At 34.2% G+C, this 22,242-nt stretch overlaps 2 protein-coding genes across 3 annotated transcripts in view; both read left to right on the top strand.

Moving 5' to 3' along the window:
- Nucleotides 1-122: 122 nt before the first annotated feature.
- On the top strand, nt 123-5,167 carry LOC111002696 (putative uncharacterized protein DDB_G0282499). 2 transcript variants are annotated; one of them, XM_045634557.1, is made up of 4 exons: nt 129-409; nt 1,679-1,840; nt 1,922-2,664; nt 3,886-5,166. In XM_045634557.1, exons 1-4 carry the CDS (start codon nt 379-381, stop codon nt 5,086-5,088), a joined length of 2,139 nt encoding a protein of 712 aa, XP_045490513.1. In that variant the 5' UTR covers nt 129-378; the 3' UTR covers nt 5,089-5,166. The 2 variants fall into 2 exon arrangements, with proteins under 2 accessions (XP_022128583.2, XP_045490513.1); XM_022272891.2 differs by having other exon boundaries at nt 123-409; nt 1,922-5,167.
- Nucleotides 5,168-6,213: 1,046 nt separating this feature from the next.
- Nucleotides 6,214-22,242, top strand: part of LOC111002697 (dynein axonemal heavy chain 10) — a gene marked incomplete at its 5' end in the record, with an annotated part of 37,530 nt that continues 21,501 nt past the window's right edge. Inside the window, 28 exons of the mRNA XM_045634536.1 lie at nt 6,214-6,406; nt 6,470-6,610; nt 7,628-7,774; nt 7,942-8,100; nt 8,177-8,232; nt 8,342-8,569; nt 8,761-8,892; nt 9,090-9,160; nt 9,239-9,320; nt 9,403-9,524; nt 9,634-9,808; nt 9,890-10,036; nt 10,118-10,210; nt 10,630-10,820; nt 10,941-11,139; nt 11,276-11,523; nt 13,094-13,238; nt 13,510-13,623; nt 18,448-18,628; nt 18,771-18,917; nt 18,995-19,077; nt 19,218-19,344; nt 19,706-19,948; nt 20,251-20,420; nt 20,538-20,725; nt 20,807-20,968; nt 21,036-21,236; nt 21,315-21,606. Coding sequence (XP_045490492.1) covers nt 6,214-6,406; nt 6,470-6,610; nt 7,628-7,774; nt 7,942-8,100; nt 8,177-8,232; nt 8,342-8,569; nt 8,761-8,892; nt 9,090-9,160; nt 9,239-9,320; nt 9,403-9,524; nt 9,634-9,808; nt 9,890-10,036; nt 10,118-10,210; nt 10,630-10,820; nt 10,941-11,139; nt 11,276-11,523; nt 13,094-13,238; nt 13,510-13,623; nt 18,448-18,628; nt 18,771-18,917; nt 18,995-19,077; nt 19,218-19,344; nt 19,706-19,948; nt 20,251-20,420; nt 20,538-20,725; nt 20,807-20,968; nt 21,036-21,236; nt 21,315-21,606 — 4,437 coding nt within the window. The remainder of the gene's footprint in view (nt 6,407-6,469; nt 6,611-7,627; nt 7,775-7,941; nt 8,101-8,176; nt 8,233-8,341; nt 8,570-8,760; nt 8,893-9,089; nt 9,161-9,238; nt 9,321-9,402; nt 9,525-9,633; nt 9,809-9,889; nt 10,037-10,117; nt 10,211-10,629; nt 10,821-10,940; nt 11,140-11,275; nt 11,524-13,093; nt 13,239-13,509; nt 13,624-18,447; nt 18,629-18,770; nt 18,918-18,994; nt 19,078-19,217; nt 19,345-19,705; nt 19,949-20,250; nt 20,421-20,537; nt 20,726-20,806; nt 20,969-21,035; nt 21,237-21,314; nt 21,607-22,242) is intronic.

Here is a 22,242-nt window from a genome sequence, read left to right as displayed (position 1 = left end):
GTTTTAAAGGAAAGTGATCGCGTAAAAGAAAATGAAGTGGGCAATTTTCTATTAACATAGAGTTGTTAGAGTAGGAGTAGTTCTATTAATTATATATATATATATTATGTCTTGTATAGTTTCCAATTTTGCAATACATATAATATATTTAATTTCGAAAACGTTAAGTTACTTTCCTTCACAGATTTTGAAACTTCTACTACTATTATTAAAGAAAGTGTCGCGAGCACAAAATGATTGCACAAGACAAATAAATTAATGCATGGGTTAATGGAAGGGCGGATTATAGCCAGAGTTTATCGACAAAATGATCATTTGGCTAAATGCGCGTGAGATCGGAATGTCGTGACATTGTGATTGATATTGTGATAAGTAGTGATGTTTAATATGTGGCGATTTTATATATTCAGTAAGTTATTATTATGTTTTTCTATCGATGGATAGGTTCTGACAGGACTATATTGCTTATATTTTTACCTTGAGTTCAATCCTTTACCATTTTCATTATCGTATTTATTATTGATTGATTTATGGGAGTGAGTTTGCTATCGATGACGCAATAAAATATTTTAGTATTGTAACAAAATAAAAAGCTATTATAAAAAGGTAGAGAATGGAATCGGGTCACGCTTATAACACAAATAATACTATTCTTATATGTGGTGCAGTATCGAGAGGGAATCGGTGAAAAGCCCTTATAAGCTTTTGTCTCGGAATGTTTGCTTCGTCAAACAAATAGGCTGACTAATTAAATTGAGTAACTCTGATTGCAATGTGCTAAATTATTGTATTCAAATATAAGATTATATAAACAAGTAAATAAAGAGTACATTACTGTTCTAGAGTAAACAAATGCCTAATGACATAATAATTTGAGGCAGAAAAGACCAACTTTACCTTATCACATAAAATTGAAAAAATCCTATGTACCAGAGAGTATATATTCCCTTTGGAGTAGAGACTCTTGGGCCGTGGACGTCAAATGCACAGGCTAATTAAAGATTCAAGTTGGCGGCTGGTAGATAATACCGATGACCCCAACTCGCTCAACGGAAAAGTATCGCAATACAACGAGGAAATGTTGCGAACATGGAATTTTCTAATTATCAATTTTTAATTATTCTCATTATTACTAGAATAAGAATATTGTAAATAATGCAATTTTGCGTGTTGAACATAAATAACTATTAAAAGTTCCTAACTGGTATAAAAGTGTCCTGCGATATCTGTTCGATTGGGCCACTGTTCATAGCTGTTGTTATAGTTGCTTACTTATTTATGAAGCATACTTTTTGATAATTTATCATTACGAATTTATGTTAACGACAATATTATTTCGTATTAAATATTATTTTTTCATTTAAGTCATTTTTCCGCTTATTTTAGAGAATGAAACTAAATACAACGTAATAAGGGAAAGGTTTAATTTCAAGCATCCGTATGACGCTTAAGCATTGAGCCGAGTGCTTCAACAAGTCCTATTGTCTCATGCTTCGTACCTAGTCTACCCATTGAAGCCATTCATTTCATTTATACGCTTTTTGCTTGTCGGTTCTGTCAACGCTACAAAAACTTTGAGAACTAGATACCTAAAAGAATTTCTTGGGTTAAATAATATGACATTTTAATGATATCTTTATATTATTAGTTTTGATTAAAACAACCTTCATTGTTCTAGTAAGCGTATTAATGGCGTGGAGTAGTCTCCAAGTAGAGGGACAAAAAAATAATAAGCTCGATTGGAATATAAAGCTGAACGTTCCAGGAGATGCTGGCAGAGATTACCCTACGCTAGATGCGATTCCAAGAACTCACTTTTCATGCGCGGGTCGAGAACCAGGTATTATATTGTCAATTAACCATCGAATATTTATTTAAAGAAAAATATACAGGCAAGTCATATTTCTATTAAATTTTTTAGGTTATTACGCCGACCAAGAGACGAATTGCCAGGTGTTTCGAATCTGCACAGCTGGAACTACTTACGGTTTTCAGTCGTTTCTTTGCCCCAACGGAACTCTGTTTAACCAGGCCGTCTTCGTTTGTGATTGGTGGATGAACGTGAACTGTCAACAGGAAATCCAGAATAATATCGAACGTTTTGAGAACCTTAAACCGGGACCACAACTTTTAAAAGATGTTAGAAAAATGATTACATATCCAATGAGAAATCCTATTAGTAATGGATTCGTAAAAAACAATTTCTTAGTAACACAAACATACAAACCTCCATCGGAGTTGCTGTATCCTAATGGCGCCCTCACATCAAGTCATAATAACGTTTTATATGTACCTTCTAAGGAATCCTTCGGTGAACATTTATCAAATGATATAAGCTTTGCTGCATCGACGTCCTCACCACTGTACAGTTTATATAGAGGACATCAGAGTTCCCAAAACGTACAATTTTTTAATAAACAAAGTGCTGAAAATACTAAAGAAGACCAAGCTAACGTATATCGCACAAACACTCCGAGCCCAACTCAAACAACTTCATACGGTCCAACAAACTATAATAAATTAGATTCTTATGACAATCGCAACAGTAAAGCTTTTAACAATCAAAAACAGCAATTAGATTTTGAATCATATAGAACTAATCAAGCACAATCATTACACGCTAAAAATAATAACCTAATAAATGTAGAAGCTCAACAAAATCTGGTAAGTACAAATATTCCACCCACTGTTATATCCAAAACTATAGCTTTTAAAAGTATTGTACCCGGTAAAAACGCAAGTAGTCCAAAATCAAGAATTACTTTCAAAACTTGGATATTGAAACCAAAAAATAAAAATTTAATCATAAAGCCCACATACACTAGCGAAAAGTTCATTAAATCTGTTTCTGAACCAACGCCTTCGATGTCCAATCCTTCTGGTTACGACAAGACAAAACAAAACTATCAATCGAGTACAAAAACCACGAATGATTTCCTTTACAATAAAAAAAATACAAATAGAAAGCAAGAAACTAATCCTGATATTTTATATAACGCATCTCCCACAACATTTCGGCCTAATTTACTAAATAGACTTTATTTATACCCAGAAGACTTTAACACGACTACCCCACCACCACGGTATGAAATAACAACTTTGAGGTCACTACCAAATACTTATATACCTTCACCAAACGCAGAAATATCTAGACAAACTTTATCACCTATTATACAGTACAACCTACAAACCATACACAGTAATCAGAAAGAAAATCTATTAGCAGCGTCATCCTCTCAATCTCCTCAATACGAGTTAGTTGATCAAAAAAACAACATTTCCCCGTTGTTTACCGTTACAAAGCAGTTGAAAGTTAACACTAACCATAACAACATAAGTTTTACTGATGTATTAACAAAAGAAAAAATTGATATAACCGTTAATGATATTGTACAGGATACAAATAAAATTGTACAACCAACATCAACACACCAAAATTTTGCTCAATATCAGAATGAGAACACCATTTTAGATAAACACGAATTAAAAGTTGATAATAACATTGTAAGCAAAGAAGAGTTTGAATCTAAGTATCCAGATTTTCCGACTCAAAGTTCTAAAATAATTACGATCCCATCAAGCCACTTGGAACCTCCCTTCGAAACTTCAAATAATTTATCGGAAAATAAACTTTCTAATTTACCTTTCTACTTAGAACCCGTAAATACAATTGAGAGGACAGTTTCTATTAAAATTACCATACCAGAAAAAATTGCCAAAATCATTTTTAAGAACGAAACTTCTTCTGATGACTTTGAGGTATTAAATACTGGTAGTAGCAATTATTTAGTATATGCAAATAACCTGGCTACAAAAACTGCTGCCGGGCTTATGCCGATAGGGAAATTATCATTAGGTAAATTTTCAAATATTTCAAATTCACAGGATCTGGTGTTTTCATTTCTGGCGGACTCTTTGAACGCAGCAAAAGACTATAACAATATTGTAAAGCAGAATGTAATAACAACTCCAACACCACAAGTACAGAACTATAGATACAGTAATGCCGAAGATATAACTAGGAAAATTTCAGAGCTTACATCAACACAATTTACAAATAACAATGTGAACAGCCACAAAACCAAAAAGATAATTCCTCCATCATCACAAGCTAATTCTCAACAGAAAGCAGCAGCTACACGAAACCATCACAACAGGCCACAAAATGCATATTATCACCAAAGGCAACAAACACCAGTTCAGAAGTTATCACACACACACAGCCAGATACGGCCTGTTGACTCAAGACTTCCGACTATTAACAGTAGGATTAAGAACCTGCGACCTACCTCTAACCATATATATAGTGGTCAACTATATCAACATCCGGTTCCAGAAGTGACACGTGACTATTACAACCTACCAAATATAAAAAACAACCTATTTACTCTTCCAAAACTAAACGGGCATAAAAACTTCCGACCTCAAATAAGTAATAAAAAGCAAAATTTACCTGATATAGAAGTTATTCCCTCTCAGCAATCACCTTTCAACAATAGATTAGCACAAATGTCTAATCAAGAAACCTTCCAAGAACATGTTGAACCGCCAAAGTTAAGCTCATTTTTATCATCCACAAATGGAATAACTGCACAAGTTCAAGATACCATTAGAGGAACCTTGTCGCATCCCTTCGATAATGATAAACAACTAACTTATAACAAGGATCAGTCGTTTTATATTTTTTCTCAATTGAATAACAATCATGAAAATAATCGAGTAAATGAAGAAATAAATGATCAATTACAACTGCAAAAATCAAACAATGAGAAAATAGACACACTTGGTTTACAGTTAATTCCATCGATAGGATATAAATTGAACGACGAAAGAGATAAAGAACGAATACTAAGCACTTTTCAATTAAACGAATTTGGTTCACCGACGGGATCAGAAAATTTGTACCAGGAAGACCTTACTACTAATGTAGATTATTCCGTGAAGCACCCATCAAGTTATGGTGCATCGTCTTTTACCCAAAATCAAAGCCAAAGATTCAAAAATAAAAATTCCAACATCGAAGACTTGGATGCCCCTGAACCAAACGGTTATCCAAAAATATCTCCACAACCCGAATTTAATACATAGTTTTTTTAATTATATTTCTTAATTGTTAAGTATTTATTTTAAATATTTTCAGTGCCGTTTAACTATTAATAATAGTTTATAATAGTTTTAATGAAAAAAAATATTTAAAGTGGAATCCAAATTAAATAAATTCAAAACTTTTGGTTGTCTTTTATTTATTTCTTTGACGTTCATAAGTGTACATTATGTTACCTGTATGAATAAATGATTTTTGATTTGATTTGATTGATTCTGAAGTTTCAAAATGTTTTTTAGCTGCATGGAACAAGCAAAAAATAGCAAAAATACCAGCTAATGAAACTTAACATTTTAGCAAATAGTAAAATATTTGTCTTATTTAGTCTATTTTATAAAATTGCCTGCATTATTCGTTATTGTTTATTGTATTACAGTTATTCTTAATATATCAAAAAGTATTAGTAAGTTTCTTTTGGAATTCTATATTAATTATTAGTATTTCCAATTTAAACGCAAACTCCAGTCATATGGGCAATAACTAGTAAGCAAAGCCAAGTGGTTTAACTTGCGTAAATCAACCACAATACAAATTGAATAAAAGTAATATAAATTGACTAAACAGTAGCAAACGAAACAGTTTTCTCCAACCTTACTCTACTGCTCTGCAATGAACCCCAGTGAACCCTCTCTGTGTGGTGGTAGATACCTTAAAGGCTGTTTTGGATACAAAGATACATTTACATGTAAAACTCAATGCTCATTTGCATATTATATTTTGTAGCCGTGATGACATGATTCCAAACCGTTTCATAGTGTACATATATTAAAATTTACTACAACGTTTTAGTTTATTCTATATTGTCAATTACTATTATTATTTACTGCACCTACTCGGGGAAATAAAGGTATATTTAAAAATATACTCTTGTGTTATATATATATTGGTTTATTGACCAACCCAACCCTTTTATTTACCAAAGAGAATATACCACTTTAAAAACTATGTTATTGAGTTTCCATAGCAACCTTCTTATTGATTCATCATTCAATTGTTTTACCGACTGCATAGTGACAGTACGGAGTTACAATGAAAAACTTAGGTTATAAAAAACTTTTGTAATCTAGATACACACTATTCACGCACTCAAATTCCTACTAGAATAAACTTGGAACAATTATTTGTTGGTATTGTCATCGCTAAGTGAAGAAAGCATGTCTGAGACCGCGTCTGCCGAGTCCCTGGAGATCCCTGTCTATGACTTAGACCTGTACACAGACCCTCGGGTACAGTGGTTTAAAGACCGCATCCTCAGTTACATCGGCTTGAAGGATGAGGAGCTCTTTTATAATATGTTTGAAGGTTAGTGTGGCATGTAGCAGTTTGTTACAGAATATAATCACTAACTCTACTTTTTTCACTTAGGTGATGCAAGACAACAAATGATTACATTTGTAACGGCCCCGGTACTTCCGAACGAACTTTCTTTAGATAAGAAGACATTTTTTGTGAGCAAAATCATTGTGGATAAACTTATTCACGAGGACAAGGAATTTACTGAATGGAGTAAGTTCTCTTAGGTCATTTATTATGCTGAACTAAATACCTGGTCCAGCCTTAGGTTCTATTATAAATGAAAATGCATTTTTGAAGTTATACTTCTTTTGGCGCGATGGAGGAAAATGTTGAGAGTGAATTTTTACGATGCGCGCGCACTCCGACTCCTGTATTCGACATCATAAAGTTAGGTCTAGGTGGCATGAAAATCGGAAACTATGTTCAAGATGTTTCTAGTAATTTTATATTTAGAAATCGTGTTTCGTAACAGTACAATTAAACAGTGTGAATAAATAAATATTATTTTAGTGTTTTTAAATCAATTTCAAATACGACGGCGATAGTATTTACTAATAATTTATTTATTTAAATAAAATCGCTTTGATTAATTTTATTTTTTTCTATACGCCAAAGAAGTATAACTTCTAACGCGTGTAAATTATTATGTAAGTACACGCACCCTTTTTTAAATTGAGTAATGTAATAAATATCATTAAAATGTATACCTACATATTTATTAAAGTCTCAGCCAAATATCTTTGGCTTTTATACAGGCTATGAATATGTTTGGCTACGAATCTATGAATTTGGGCGCTTTTTACTGGTTAAGTGAAATTTCGCTACTGCTTGCTTCAAAGATTTTTTAAGAGAGTCAATGTCGCCGTGTCGTTTTGATATGAAATATACGGCTGATACCGAGCTTTTGAAGTGTCTGGGATATGACCCACTCCTTACCCACTTGTAACAGTGGAAGGCAATCACTGCAATCCTATTACCTTTAGCACCCCATTCCATATTGTAATTTGATAATAAACTTGAAAAATATGTGAAATGGCGCAAAATTCAAAGATTTAAACAACAAAATCATGGTTAACAGAACTTATGGCCACACTAGTTACTTACAAAACATAGATTCCAAGAAAAAGAGTTCAAGTACAGTAACGCTAGAGTGGCATTTGTCAAAATCCAATCCTTTTTGACATTTGATAAAGATGAATCGCGAGACGTAATTCCCCATTATTTTAGGAATTATCCCTCCACCGCCGCCTCCACCACCGCCTCCACCAAAAAAGAAAAAGGGGAAGAAAGGCAAGGAACCTGAAGCAGAACCTGAACTCGAACCGGATGCAGCAAAAAGTGCAAAATCAATGAAAAGTATGAAAAGTATGAAAAGTATAAAAAGCATGAAGAGCATGAAAAGCATGAAGAGTATGAAAAGCGTAACACTAGGTATTTTGGTCAGGGCTCATATTTCTTTTCATCGCAAACAGTTATATTTCATATTTAGAATTAAAAGAAACGTTTAACTTTGTTTAAGGAACTATTCTTACTACTTTCAGAAGAACCCGAAGAAGAAACGGATGCTGGTGATATTGAAACTGTGGCAGCTGTTACTGTCGTCTCTGAAAGTGAAATGGAGTCGAAGCCTTCTGTCTACTTTCAAGTAGAAGAAGAGGAGCCACCGGTCGTCGCGGAGGACTCTTATTCCTTTCCACCACGTAACTAAATTATAATTGTAGAATCCCGTGGCTTGTTTGTTTTGTTTTAAAATATTATTAAATATATTTATTGTAGCTCCACAAGATCTTGATCCCGAGGTGGATGGGACAGTTGAATATTATACTGTTATTGTGAGTATTCATAATTCGATTTTAGCAAAAGTAAAATGCGATATCTTTCATTAAATAATAATTAACTGAAATAGTTAAACTGATTTATTTCGGAAATATATTTTTTCAGAGATCGGTACCGAAAGTAATACAATATCCAAAACTGATACCATTATTCGGTTCATTTACCCCGCAAGTATCAAACCGCAATCGCCGCTACATTTACTTTGTAAGGCAAACCCAGGAGGAGATTCCTTTGTACGAGACTGCCAGAATCACGAAGTTGAGAATGCCGGAGTATGTACTAGTTGGCTGCACCAGTGGAAAGGTTTTGATGAGCTTAGGGTTGCAGCTCAAGGTACTACAACTAGGGCTACTTTTTGGTAATAGGTCATTAGTAGTTTACAAATTCGTTAATTACGCTATTATAGTAGATGGATCATTTTGTAACAATTACGAATAGATCTGTTAAATAGTTAGTTTTGAATAGATATTTCAGAATTTAGAAACACATAGACAAAATATTAGACATTCTTTCGTTCGTTGCAGACATTCATCCCATTGTTCGAAAAGCAGTTTCGCGAGATTAGCACGATGGCGCAGCAATCGTCTCAGGGAGCGCTCTCGCGACAAATATCGTTCGCGGGAGAACATCACAAGATGGATGAAACTGCTTCTGATGTAATTATTTCCTTCTAATAATAATGTGATAGTTTTCAGTATTCCTAGAGTGTGATAGTGTAGTGACTACGGTAACGGAATGTTATGTGCATTAATCATTTTATTATTTTGTAGTATGTCTAAATTATAAAGCTCTTGTAGATAGAAACAATTATCTTATAATCTTAATCAATAATAGTATATATTTTTTAATCCAGGTGAATTACTTACGACCTTCAGATTACAGAAGAATGTCAAATATCGCCCGTGGAGAAAATGCTGAGAGACGGTAAAATAGGAATATATTTTAGGTAATTAGTTTAAAACAATGTTCTGTTTATTTGAATAATTTAATCCTTATTTATAGAATGAAAAATATGCGATCGGAATCAGTAATACCTACTAAAATGTATAAAGTAACACGACCGACGTCTTCCGTTACAGCGAAGGTAAAATCACTGAATTTTTGAATAAGTTGCTTAAATTAAAATTAAGTTAAATATAATGTGACTATAAAAATACTGCTTGCAGAAGTCATCGTCTATAGATATTCCATTAGCAAAGAGTAAAACTTCACAAAAAGCAGATAAGCAGAAGACAACGGCTCAAGAAGTCATTTCAGATATCAACGAACTTGTGGCGATAGTGGAGTGGTAAATAATGTATTTTAGATTTAAATAAATCCGATGTTCTTAAGGAAAACTTAGAATCAATCAATTTATAACCGATAGATTTTTGGGTAAACATGAAAATATATTTTAGGACTATAGAGCATATCGAAGGCGAGATACAGTTGCCCATGCCCAATATAGCAGCGCTGAGTGAGCCACATGCGCATATTGACATCAACGACCCTGACTTTGTTGGTCAACTGGAAGAGGCCGTTGTTATGTGGCAAAACCATATCGACTCCACTATTGCCGCTTGTTTGGGAAAAGTTAGTATTTATTTCTTAACGCCATAATATTGTTTCATGTGAGTAATTGTATTGACATCTTTAAAAACATTAACGATATAGACGCGTGAAGGGGAAGGACCCGTCGCCGAGTACAAGTACTGGCGAGAAAGAGACGCAGAGATATCTTTACTCGTCGAACAACTCAAGCAGCCCATGGTGGTCAAGATTTTGGGTTTGCTTCAAAAGGCAAATTCTCCTTATTTAGATGTAAGTTGCAGATATAAGAAAGTTTTAATGTACATAATTCTCTGTGGCATTTCTTATTGGAATACATTTGTTTCTTTTTAGGGGTTCAGAGAATATAAAGAAAGATTGCTTGAACAATATAATTTAGCTGGCGATAACTTGAAATTCCTCTCGACACTAATGAGATTCTTTACAGTAAGTTTAAATTTTTTAAAAATTCTCTTGTTTAGTTGATATTAAGGTTACTCCGACACCTTCCATCGATTACGCGTCACTTTAGCTGTGTAGCCAAATCAGTTGCTTCAAGCTTGTTGAAGGCGCTAGAGCCTAAAATACCAGAAATGAGTTACGGAGTGTATTTGGACAGATATACAGAACAGAAAGAAAGATCTATTAGCTTATTCATATATAACTTATTATATTAAGTATTTATTAACTATGAATACATCAGCCAAGAATGTAAATTTCAATGAGTTAAGTCCGAAGAAATTTACCATTTCAAAGCGTCAATCATATTAGCAATAAATTATTTTTTATCGCATGATGATTACTTGCTTATTAGATCGGATATTTTTCACCAATAACTTTTTTCTTTAAACGTACTTCCTGACTAGGTAATAGAAGACGACTCGCCACTTCAGCAAGTGATAGACATTCTGCCAGAACTAGTGGAGAGCATCTACATGATGTGGGTGCTTTCAAAGGGTTATCGCACTGATGAGACTATGATACCGTTGATGGCTAGGATCTCCTGGGCGCTTTGTGATAAACTTGAACGATTTCTAGATGTTCATAAGCTGTTTGAGTAAGGATTTTTAAATTTATTTTAAATTTGAAAACATTCGTAGATTTTTTAATATATCAAATATATATACAAAACCATTCGAAGACATATTTTACTAATTGAAAACGATATCATTTTAAGCAAAACGAATGAAGAGGTGTTATCACAAGCACGCGCAGGTCAAAAGATAATGGAGCTGTGGCACAGTCTGTACAAGGAGACGAGGCGGAATATCGAGTTGAGCGGGAAAGGAGCTCGCTGGGAGTTTGATCAGCCGTTGCTTTTCACCAGAACTGATTACATTGGGACCGTTGGTCGGGATCTAGGCGATGCTATACAGGTTACAAGAATGTCAATTCTTTTGTTATTCGTTTTAGCTTATTGTCATTTTAGGTATTAAGATTAAACAGATAAGTATTCGTCACATCCAAGACTCCATTTATATGATTCATAATATAAGTATTAAATATTTGTAGGTTCTAATAGACTTCGAGCGTGTATTTGGCTTGGAGTTAGCGTCCATTATCAGCGACCCGACACAAATTGACGATGTCCGGAAGCGTGTAAAAAATCTCGTCTATCCGATACGAACCATCGACTTTAGCGTGTTTGTGTTTGACAACAAGGAAAACTGGGACGTCATCATGAATGACTTCTGGAATGAGGTGCGATATCTTGAAGAGGAGGCCAAGAATTACATTAATTCCTGTTTTGGTAATCTGCGGTAAGTTTTCTGTATAATCCAAGTTATGACATCATTTCAATGCCCAGTTCAATAATTTAAATTTTAATTAATGATATTTACTACTTTATCTTTATTAATGAATGAATAATTGACATGAAATTTAATCTGAATTATCATAATTGTGATTTTAATGTATTGTACTAACATAGCTATTAAGTAAATTGTTACTAACAAATAATTATGGAACCTTGTTTTCTGATAATAAATGAATATAATAATAATAATAATAATAAAAACTTAAAGGAAGCAATTGTTAAACTATGAGCCATAAACTCTTTATGTGTAGTGGTGCTAAAAGTAAGGCAATCACATGTCAACATACAATATGAGGTATATTTCATCCATGAAAAATCAGCATTCATCATTTGAAATGGTGTAGAAAGTATATCGGAATTTGAGCAATTAATTATCTTTTTAGCTGTATATTGTATTCTATTTTATTCACCATTGTCGACTTTTTTTCTTTACACTGCTTATTCCTATAATTGAAGATGTGATTGGTAAACCTATAATTATATAAAATATAATTAAAGTAGACAAAGACATAGCATATCATTTTTACAAACAAAAACACACACACATAAACACACAAAATAACAATAATCAAAGAGGAAAAATTTAATAAAAGAGATATATAACAATTTTCTTTTCCTTTTCGCATTCTGTTCGTCTCAATTATGTAATGCGTGTGTGCTGTTGCTGTAATTGGCCCTGGATCAGCATTATGCTGAGGATCAGAATGTTCCACAGCGCTGGTCATTCTGCCAGATACCACATCAGCTAGTTTGTGCCTCAGTCGCAAAAAAAAAGAATATATTAACACTTAGTAGAAAATAATAATAATAATAATAATAGTAAAAGTTAGCAGTATCAGTAATGAAGTCTTGTATAATGTGGTGTGAAGTAAATAAAATTAAATTAAAAGTTAAAAATAAGAATAATTGTTAAGAATTAAATTTTTTTGGACAGATTAAAAACTAGATTTCGTGGGATTTTTGTTGAGTTAATAGATTCATTTTATAGCTACGCCCAAAATAAGACTTTAATTTAAGACTCTTCAGTGGAGGAGTTACTTACTTGGTGCTTGTTGGCATTACTAGGCCAGAGGAGCTTTTTTGTCGAACTTTCATTGTACGAAAGTTTAAGTTGTTCAAATATGGGGTGCCCTGTGAGCCAAGTGGCATGGTAACTCAAAACCATGAATGGCGCATGCATTTTGTACGCTCTGGATCAATCGTTGCGCTTTAGCAGTTAGACAGTTTATTTTTTTTTATCTACAATTTAAAATGTATCTAAGCATGTTGTTTAAATTCTATAATATTCTTAAAATTGTAACGGTTATTATACCTTATCTCCGCAATATTCAGAGTAGGTTATTATTGACAAAGTTTTTTTTCAGGGATATTTATACACTACATTATTAAATAAGTGTTTTTATCTACTTTGAAAGTAAACAAGTTCTTGTTTGATGTAGTTATATTCCTTTAATGTTTAAATGATCTTGCGCAAAAGCACCTCTGCATTGAAAATGTATAATTATGCTTTGCAGAAACTCTGAGGAAGCTCTTGACGTGCTACTTAAGTTCGTGGAGTATGACCTCAGAGACTCCATAAAACGGCAACTCGAGACGAAGTTTGATCTTGTGATGCGACAGTTTTTAAAAGAACTCACAGCTGTTGAGGACAAGTTTACGGTATTTGCTCAATTTGAAATGATAAGCTGCTTACAAAAATTAACTGTGCCAAACTGGGTTCAATGCAATTGCTTTGGTACTCTGCCCCATGACCGAACAGTATTCGGTAAATCTCATTCTGCTTCGCATAGGTGAATCAGTTGTTTCATTACAGTTCGCAAATACTATTAGATAACTTAACACATATTAATATTAACATACTTCTAATAGGAGTTATCCAAATCAATTACTAATGATGTATTGAAAGTACAATATTTATTGGTATTTCCAGCGCTTTCGTAAAAATCCTCCACTACTCCGATATCATCCACCGATGGCCGGTGCCATCTACTGGGCGAGAGCACTTTTCAATAGGATGAAGCAACCTATTATGAAATTCCAGAAGGTATAATCTTAATAGATAACGTTCTTGCTATTTTTGATCATCATCAATGGCTGTACAGCCCCTAATGGCCTCCGCAAGTAATATCTTTCGCCATCGCAATATATCTCGTGAATCTTTCGTCCAACAGCTAATCGCTTGCAATTACTATATAATTAACGTTCTCACTTTGTAGATAGGTAAATAAATAAAAAAGGCTTGTTATACCTTTACAACTAAGTACTACAAATTCTTTACGAGAAAGAGCCTTCTACAGATGACTCCATTTCTTTCTATCAATTTTCAACCGTGGTGGAAGGTAGTCCATAGCCGTGTTAAAAGTATTATTAGCCGTGTTATAAGTGTTATTATTCAATTTTTAACAATAGTGTTAGCTTTTATAAGTCAAATTTGAAGTAATACAGAATACGTAAAATCAGTGAAGTGAATAATAGTGAATCTAATCAAGCTATGAAGTGCCATGGCTGTAATAACGTATTAAATGTCGATCATTTTTTAAAGTGTAATAATTGCAAACGCAAGTTTTGTTATGAATGCCTTGATGTTGCTGCCGGGTCGACTAAGCAGCTCAGTGCTGAGCAATTGGCATCACTTAATTGTCCTCTGTGTCAGAATGTAACTCGGCGTAAAAACAATGACGATAATACTCCTGTCCGGCGGGGTCGCAATAACCAATCACCAAGCGCCTCCTCATATATAACGACGTGTAAAGAGCCGGAGTGTGATTTTGCTACGAAAACTTCTGCAGGCGCTGACTTTTCTAAGCAGCCGGTTACGTTGGACAGTATTAGCAAACTTATAGACTTGAAACTGTCCCCTGACTCATCGTTTATGCTAAATCTACGGTCCGCGCTTAGAAAGGACTTGAAGGACATGGTGACCGACGAGGTTAGCCGAGCTGTTGAGTTGGTAAAGGCTGACTTCACGACGACAACGGATTTTATCATCTTAGAACAAAATGATTTGAAGTCAAATATTGCAGACAAAGACAATCGAATCAGGGTACTCGAGACTGAACTTACGAAATCTCAAAACACGTTATCAAAACTCCAGAGTCGTTTATTTACAGTTGAAAAGATTTCACGTGACTTAAACCTCGAGATTCACGAGGTACCCGAAAGCAAGACTGAGAATCTGATGGAGTTATTCAAAAAACTCTGTGAGTGTTTAAATGTTGTGGTATCTGAGAGTGATGTTAAAGCATGTCGTCGTGTAGCTAAGATGGACTCAAACTCCAAAAGGCCGCGAAACATACTAGTTACCCTCTCAACGCAGCGTCAGCGTGATACACTCTTGTCTGCGTTGACTCGCTTCAATAAGTCCCACCCTGACACCAAACTATCTACTACCGATATTGGTATTGGCGGCTCGTCGTCGAGCAGGATATACTTGTCTGAACATTTGTCTCCTGAAGCTAAAGAGTTACACCGTGCGGCACGTAAATTTTCTACTGACAAGAACTACAGGTTTGTTTGGGTGCGATATGGCCAAATTTATGTTCGTAAGGATGAATCAAGCCCGGCCATTCTAATTAAAAGTCATGATTCCTTCACTAAATTGTCTTAATTGTTATTACTACTACTAATTTGTTTGTTTATCATTGCTTAGTAAGTTACTTGATCAATTTTTGTTTTTATATACTGAATCACACGTTATTTCCACAATGATTAATATATTTTATCAAAATGTAAACAGAATTCGTAGCAAGTTAACTCAATTTTCTTTAAATCTGTTAAATTCTAACTTCGATATTATATGCTTGACGGAAACGAACTTAAATATGAGTGTTTTCGATGGCGAAGTTGTTGACGCCCGTTACAATCTCTTCAGACGAGATCGTGCGGATTCCTCCTGTGCTAAAACCGAGGGAGGTGGAGTTTTACTCGCCGTCCATAAAAAATACCAGGTCATCCGTCAAGCATCGTGGGATAGTGATATGGAGGATGTCTGGGTTACTCTTATTCCTGAAGCACGTGACACTTCTCGCATAAATTTATGTGTTTGCTATTTGCCTCCTGATATTAGAATTAACAAGCTTGAACTCTTTTATAGCCATTGCCAAAATTTACTTCTTAATCGTTTCCCTTTGGATAATTTCTTATTAATTGGTGATTTTAACACACCTGATTACTCTGATTCGATTAATCCCTCTCTGTCAATTTCCCCTAACCCGAGTAAGAAGCTCCTTCTACTAAATGAATTAATGTCACTGTGTAATCTAAAACAGCATAACTTTATCACAAATGCAAACACTCGCTTGTTGGATTTGGTGCTTTCTAATATAGATTGTATAAGTGTCAATGAAACACTTGCATTAAGTTTGTTAGATAAAAATCATCCCGCAATTTTGATTACTCTTTCTCCGATTCAGATTTCTAAAGGGCTTCAACGCGCTAACATTAAACGGCTTAATTTTGCTAAATGTAATTTTGAAAACATTAAATCTGAACTCCAGTCTGTGAACTGGTCCGAAATCTTATCGTCCCCTTGTATTGATGAGTGCACCGAAGCTTTTTATGAGCTTTTATTTGAAATAATATCAAGAAATACACCAAGTTGTTGTAGCAAATTCTCATCTTATCCAGTCTGGTACAGCAAATCCTTAATTAAATGTAATAAAGAAAAAAACTTATATCATAAACGGTTTAAGAGGTTTGGGAATCCCCGCGATTACGACGTTTTCTCTTTGCTGAGGGAGAGATGCAAATTTCTTACCAAGATTTGTTACGACAAGTATATCGCATCCATCGAGGACTCGTTGGCCAAGGACATAAAATCATTTTGGAGATTTGTGAATAATCGTAAAGGCCATATTTCAGTGCCTCACACCATGACACTTGAAAATACTTCTGAGACAGACGGTCAGGGGATATGTGACCTTTTTTCGCGATACTTTGGTTCAGTTTTTGACGATAAAACTAATAAAACTATATACACTGACCAATCTGGTGCTGTAAATAACACGTATTTTAATATATTATCTGGCTTTTCTATTACGGTAACAGATATCAAACGTAAAATAGATAGTTTGGATATTAACAAAGGGGCGGGTCCTGACCTTCTGCCTCCTATTTTCATAAAAAGTTGCGGAAAGGAGTTGTCCATTCCATTATGTGTTCTCTTTAATAAATCGTTAACTAGTGGTGTGTTTCCTAAGCGCTGGAAAACTGCCCACATAATACCTATTTATAAAAGTGGTGATAAGTCCAATTGTAAAAACTATAGACCGATAAGTATTTTATCTTGCGCTGCTAAATTATTTGAGTCAGTGATGTATACTCATCTGTTCAGTCATTTTAAGCCTGTTCTTTCAGACAAGCAACATGGTTTTGTTAGAAACAGGTCTACGGTCACTAACCTTCTGGAATACAAAAACTATCTCTGTCAAGTGTTTGCCACAGGTGGCCAAGTTGACTCTGTTTACACTGACTTCTCTAAGGCTTTTGACAAAGTAAATCACCATCTGCTCTGTCATAAGTTAGCGTCACATGGTATCCACGGCAGTTTATATAGATGGATCTGCTCATACCTAGACTCTAGAACTCAGTTGGTTGCGTTAAAGGGCTTCATCTCTGCACCTATCGCAGTTACATCGGGAGTACCTCAGGGTTCCCACTTAGGGCCATTATTCTTCGTAGTTTTTATTAATGACCTTATTCAACAACTGTCCTGCAATTGTCTCTTATATGCAGATGACTTAAAAATATTTACTTCTATTACTAATTTAGATGACTGCTTAACATTACAGCGTGATATCAATACCGTATCACTATGGTGCAAGACGAACTACATGTATTTAAATATAGACAAGTGTTTTGTCATATCGTTTACTAATAAACGAAACAAAATCGTATGGAACTACGTCATAGATGGTCAATTAGTTAACAGATCAGATGTTGCAAAAGACCTAGGTATCCTGTTCGATGACAAGCTTTCATTCCGTGCCCACTATAGTCACATCACGTCTAAAGCAAACCATCTACTGGGTTTTATTCTTAGATCCACAAAAGGTTTTAAAAATCCTCGTAGCACCTTGTACTTATACTTCAGCCTCGTAAGAAGTATATTAGAATACGGTAGTCCAATATGGTCGCCGAATTATAAGGTGCACATTGACGATATTGAACGAATTCAGAGGAAATTTCTCAGAATTTTATGTTATCGTATAAAACCTGGCCGGTCTAACTTAAATTATTGCGATAGACTCCTGAAATTTAAAGTTCAACCATTAGAATCCAGACGCATAGTCTTCGACTTAGTTTACCTTTACAAAATCACCCACTCCATTATAGACTCTCCCGAACTACTAGCTCACATTAGCCTTAACATTAGATTTAGTGCCCGTAGAGCTAACGAAGTCAATTTATTTTCCCTTCAAACTTATAAGAATAACATCTCTTTTTACAACCCTTTGACCAGGATGGCTCGTCAATATAACGAGATGGCAAAGAGCAACCACTTACTTGTGGACATATTCTGTCGCAACATCAATAAATTCATTAGTGTCGTTAAAGACATCCTCCATCGTAGGTTAAGTGCTGACCCTTGTGGTCCTGGTTAACGTTACGTTAAATTGGTGTCGAGGAACTTATTATTATTATTATTATTGTTTTTTTTTTACTATGTTACCTTTGTTAGTTATGAGCCTTTTATTGATGTAACATTAATTTTGCAGTGTGCACATGGTTTTACATTAGAATCCTGTTCATAACTATTAGTTTTAAGTTTATTTTTGTAAAGATTATAATGTGTTTTGTGCACCAAATAAATAAAAATAAAATAAAAATATCCTTCGTCAAGTCATTTTCTACATAACATAAATTACAGATCGAAAAATTGAACGAATGCGAACAAAAGAAGGAGGCTTTCCTTCAGTACAAAGCCTTTTCGAAAGTTATCAAAGATTACGAAGACACTAAGTACAACGAGTGGGTCGACGGAGCATCAAAATTTGTGGACGACATGATGAAGAAAAACATTTTGCATGTTGTCTTCAAGAAAGAGGAAGGTGAAGGAAAAGTCATTTTTGATTTAGAACTATGTAAAAATTTAAACTATTCTTGTTGCTTGACCCTTCACTCGCATCCTAATTCGCTACACATTCTAAACATAATGCTGTACCTACATACCTATTTATATTATTATTACAGAAGAAGCGCCATCTACCCAACGTGGCATGCAATTAACTGCTGCAGGAAAGGCTCACGTGGCAAAGAAGAAAGCTTCGATTTGGTCTCTGAAACCAGCTGACATTGTAAACAAGGAACTTGCACAGAAGCGGCGCAGAGATAAAGCATGTAAACAATCTTAATGTACTCTGTCTGCCTAATAAGGTATTTACTTGCCTATCGTTCTAACAGTACAACATTTCCAGTAATGTTGATGAGGATACCGGGCCAACATTACGAAAACGTTCGATCCCCGAGCTCAATATCGTTACTCGCCAAAGAAGGATTGGTAAATTTTTTTCATAATTTATAAGTTTTTATTTAACTATTTTCTGGATTATATAATATAAATATATAAAAATACTATATTAACATCAAATATAATGTTATAATAGTTATTTGTATTGTTTGTAAATAATTGTTTATCAGACTGATGTGACTTGGCGAGACCTGACCGTTCATAAACTAATGCAAGAATATGAGCTGGAATTTCAACCAAATTTTGATAAGCAAATATTCCTTGTTATACATGAAGCCGAACTTATGGAGAAACTAGGTATGTTACAAAGTTCATCCATATTAATCTTAATGTTCAGTACATTCACAAAGTGTGTAACTAATAATAACTACAATATTATTATATAATAATTATATGTAATCAATATATAAAACTTTCAGTACTTTAAAATGGTACAACAATTTTAAAGTTGTATGGAATCACACGAAACACACAGCCAAATAAAAATAATAATAAACTGACTTGACGATACGCCTTCTTTTATACGTTAATCGTTCACGATTCTTTGATCTTGTGGTATTGTGACTGTATTTAACTTTTACATAATTTTCTGACAACATTACTGTAATTAATAATGAGAATACTGTTTTTATAATAGTCAAATTATTCCTTCCTTCAGGATTTCAGCTACCTTCTAACATTCGTGATGTGGCCATGCAAAAATCTCGACTTTATTACGAATTAGAGGCACTGGAAATTATTATTTCTAAATATACCGCTAGCACTAAGTCACTCAGTCCATCCGAAACTCATTTAATGAAGCGCCATCTTTTGGACATGGAGAGACACATCCTTCCCGGTTTGACAAGAATTACGTGGACAGCACTCGGGATTAAAGATTACATTAAGGACATTACTAAAGGTATTTAAAGATATGTATAATCTTTAAAAAAAATAATGATATATCTCACGTTTTAAGTACGATATATACAGTGATTTTTTACAACTTCCGCAGCTGCTTTTGGTAATTCAAATTAAGTTATAAATTAGGTTTCAGTTAGTATAACAATGTGTGCGTAATCGTCATCTATGAGAAGCATCATGTAATAATTTTTTAGCTTTGTGTTGGTCCGCACACACAGTGAACAATATACAGCCGTCGTGTAGGTACTATTGTTCGTAAATAAGTAGGAGCATATTCATTTACTGACGGATAAATTTAAGGTCAAAACTCGTTACAAGCCGTATATCAGCAATTGAAAATGGTTGAAAAGGAGGTTCAATTCCTTTTAGACCAACTACACCAGTTTGACTTGTTCCCGTTTGTGAAGCCAAAAAATTATGTTGATCCTGATACACGAGAACCTGACGATACTTGGCTTTATCCTTGTAAGGTAATAATTTCTCATCATGATGATAAATTTGAAAAATTCATAGGCAGTCATGCTCTTATGAATAAATTTTGGTAAATCGTCCAAACCTGAATTTACTTTTGTATATTTTTAATTAAGACCTACTTTGTCGAAGTGGAAAACGAACGCTTGGAGAGGGTAGCCATATTGTCTCGTATCTATGACCGCATTGGGCCGATTCTCATGAAATTGGAATATTTGATCCTTGGATCAAGTTCAGGAAGATCTGAAGTAATGACAGCTTATTACACGCATTGGGAGAAGAAGATATTTAAGTGTATAGTATCGTAAGTGTATTTTTGATTCGTAAACTTACTAACTTCTACTTAGTTGAATACTTTGATCAAACTAAAATGGTATCTCTCAAGGTTGACACTTGAAAATCTGGATGATTTCCAAAAGTCTCTAAGTGATAAGGCGCCTTTGTTCCAAGTGGATGCAGTCCTTGTGCCACCAGATATTACTATGAGACCTACGGCAGCCGAAGTCTATAACATCGTTGGATATAACATTAAGCATTTTCTCAATAGGTAAGCGAGGCATCTACTTTCTCTAATTCTTTATATAACTCTCTAATTAATGCTTCGGTGTCTCCAGATTGACGGCCTTTCCTCGATGGATGAAGAAGACTTGTCTCCCGTGTCCTCCGCAGCGGTTGGCCGAAGCGACCGGCAACGAGTTTTACGTATTCTCATACTTCGAAGACGTGCTCCGAGTGGTTTCTATCAATGACATGACGTTGCTGATACAGGACACTGTCTACAGGCTGACTCAAGATATTAATACCTATATTCAAAAGTAATCAAATATTTTTTTTCTTATTATACATACCCGCTTTAACGTCAAAATTATGGCTATTTTTTATTTTTGTTACAGGTGGCAAAAGTACCAACATCTGTGGACGTTTGACAAGAACCTGTCTTGTGAAAAGTATATACAAAAACATGAGCAGATTCATAAGTACGACGAAAAATTCTTCTTTTTCGAAGATATCATCGCAGATTTAGACAAACACGCAAAATTCGTGGACGTTGGAGCGATAAGAGTCAATTTGAGGCCGATCATAAAACAAGTGCAAGATCATGCTCAAGAATGGAAAAACAACCTGGGCCACTGTATTGCTACCAAAACCAGGACCAATATGTATGATCTGAAAAATCAGATTGAAGTAAGAGATGAATTACTTGCGTTTGCAACATTGTCATACCTAGTCCAGCCATAATTTCTGGTACAAATGAAAAGGCATTGTTTTTAGTGAAGTACTGTAATATTAATAATATTTATAACTACATATTTAAAAAGGGCCGACAAGAAATAATGGTCGACAAAATATATTCCTCAATCCGTACGTCATTTAATTTATAATTGTTTAGTCAAGCCACATTTAATATATCTAATTGAAATATGGGGTACGGCATGTAAAAACATAATTTCTAACTTACAAACACTACAAAATAAGTTAATAAAAGCATTATTTAGATACAATTTTTTAACACCGACTAATAAAATCTACCAAGAAACCAAAATTATGACAATTAAACCACTATATGTATATATCACCTGTATCTTAATAAAAAAATTTTTAAATAGCTCTCTCCATAGTTGCTTATCATTTAAAAAAATCAAATACTCAACTACACGCAATACTCGTCAAGTGAGTTTGCTTATCTTGCCGAAGCCGCGTACAAGTTATTTGAAGAAATCTATTAGGTATGAGGGTGTGCAATTATTTAATCAATCACCATCTCAAATTCGCAATATTGGAGTGTTTGAAAAATTCAAAAAGGCGGTAAAGATGCATGTT

Source organism: Pieris rapae, chromosome 3 (assembly GCF_905147795.1).
Source record: "Pieris rapae chromosome 3, ilPieRapa1.1, whole genome shotgun sequence".
NCBI classification, from domain to species: Eukaryota; Metazoa; Arthropoda; class Insecta; order Lepidoptera; family Pieridae; genus Pieris; species Pieris rapae.
The sequence above is the reverse complement of the archived record's forward strand: the minus strand, read 5'-3'. Positions and strand labels throughout refer to the sequence as shown.

Excerpts from the sequence above, each read along its gene's own strand:
- LOC111002696 (XM_022272891.2), top strand. The coding sequence starts at position 379 with ATGTTTAATATGTGGCGATTTTATATATTCA. Across the intron at positions 410-1,678 it reads GTGGCGATTTTATATATTCA|TAAGCGTATTAATGGCGTGG; the intron begins GTAAGTTATTAT and ends TCATTGTTCTAG. Across the intron at positions 1,841-1,921 it reads ATGCGCGGGTCGAGAACCAG|GTTATTACGCCGACCAAGAG; the intron begins GTATTATATTGT and ends TAAATTTTTTAG.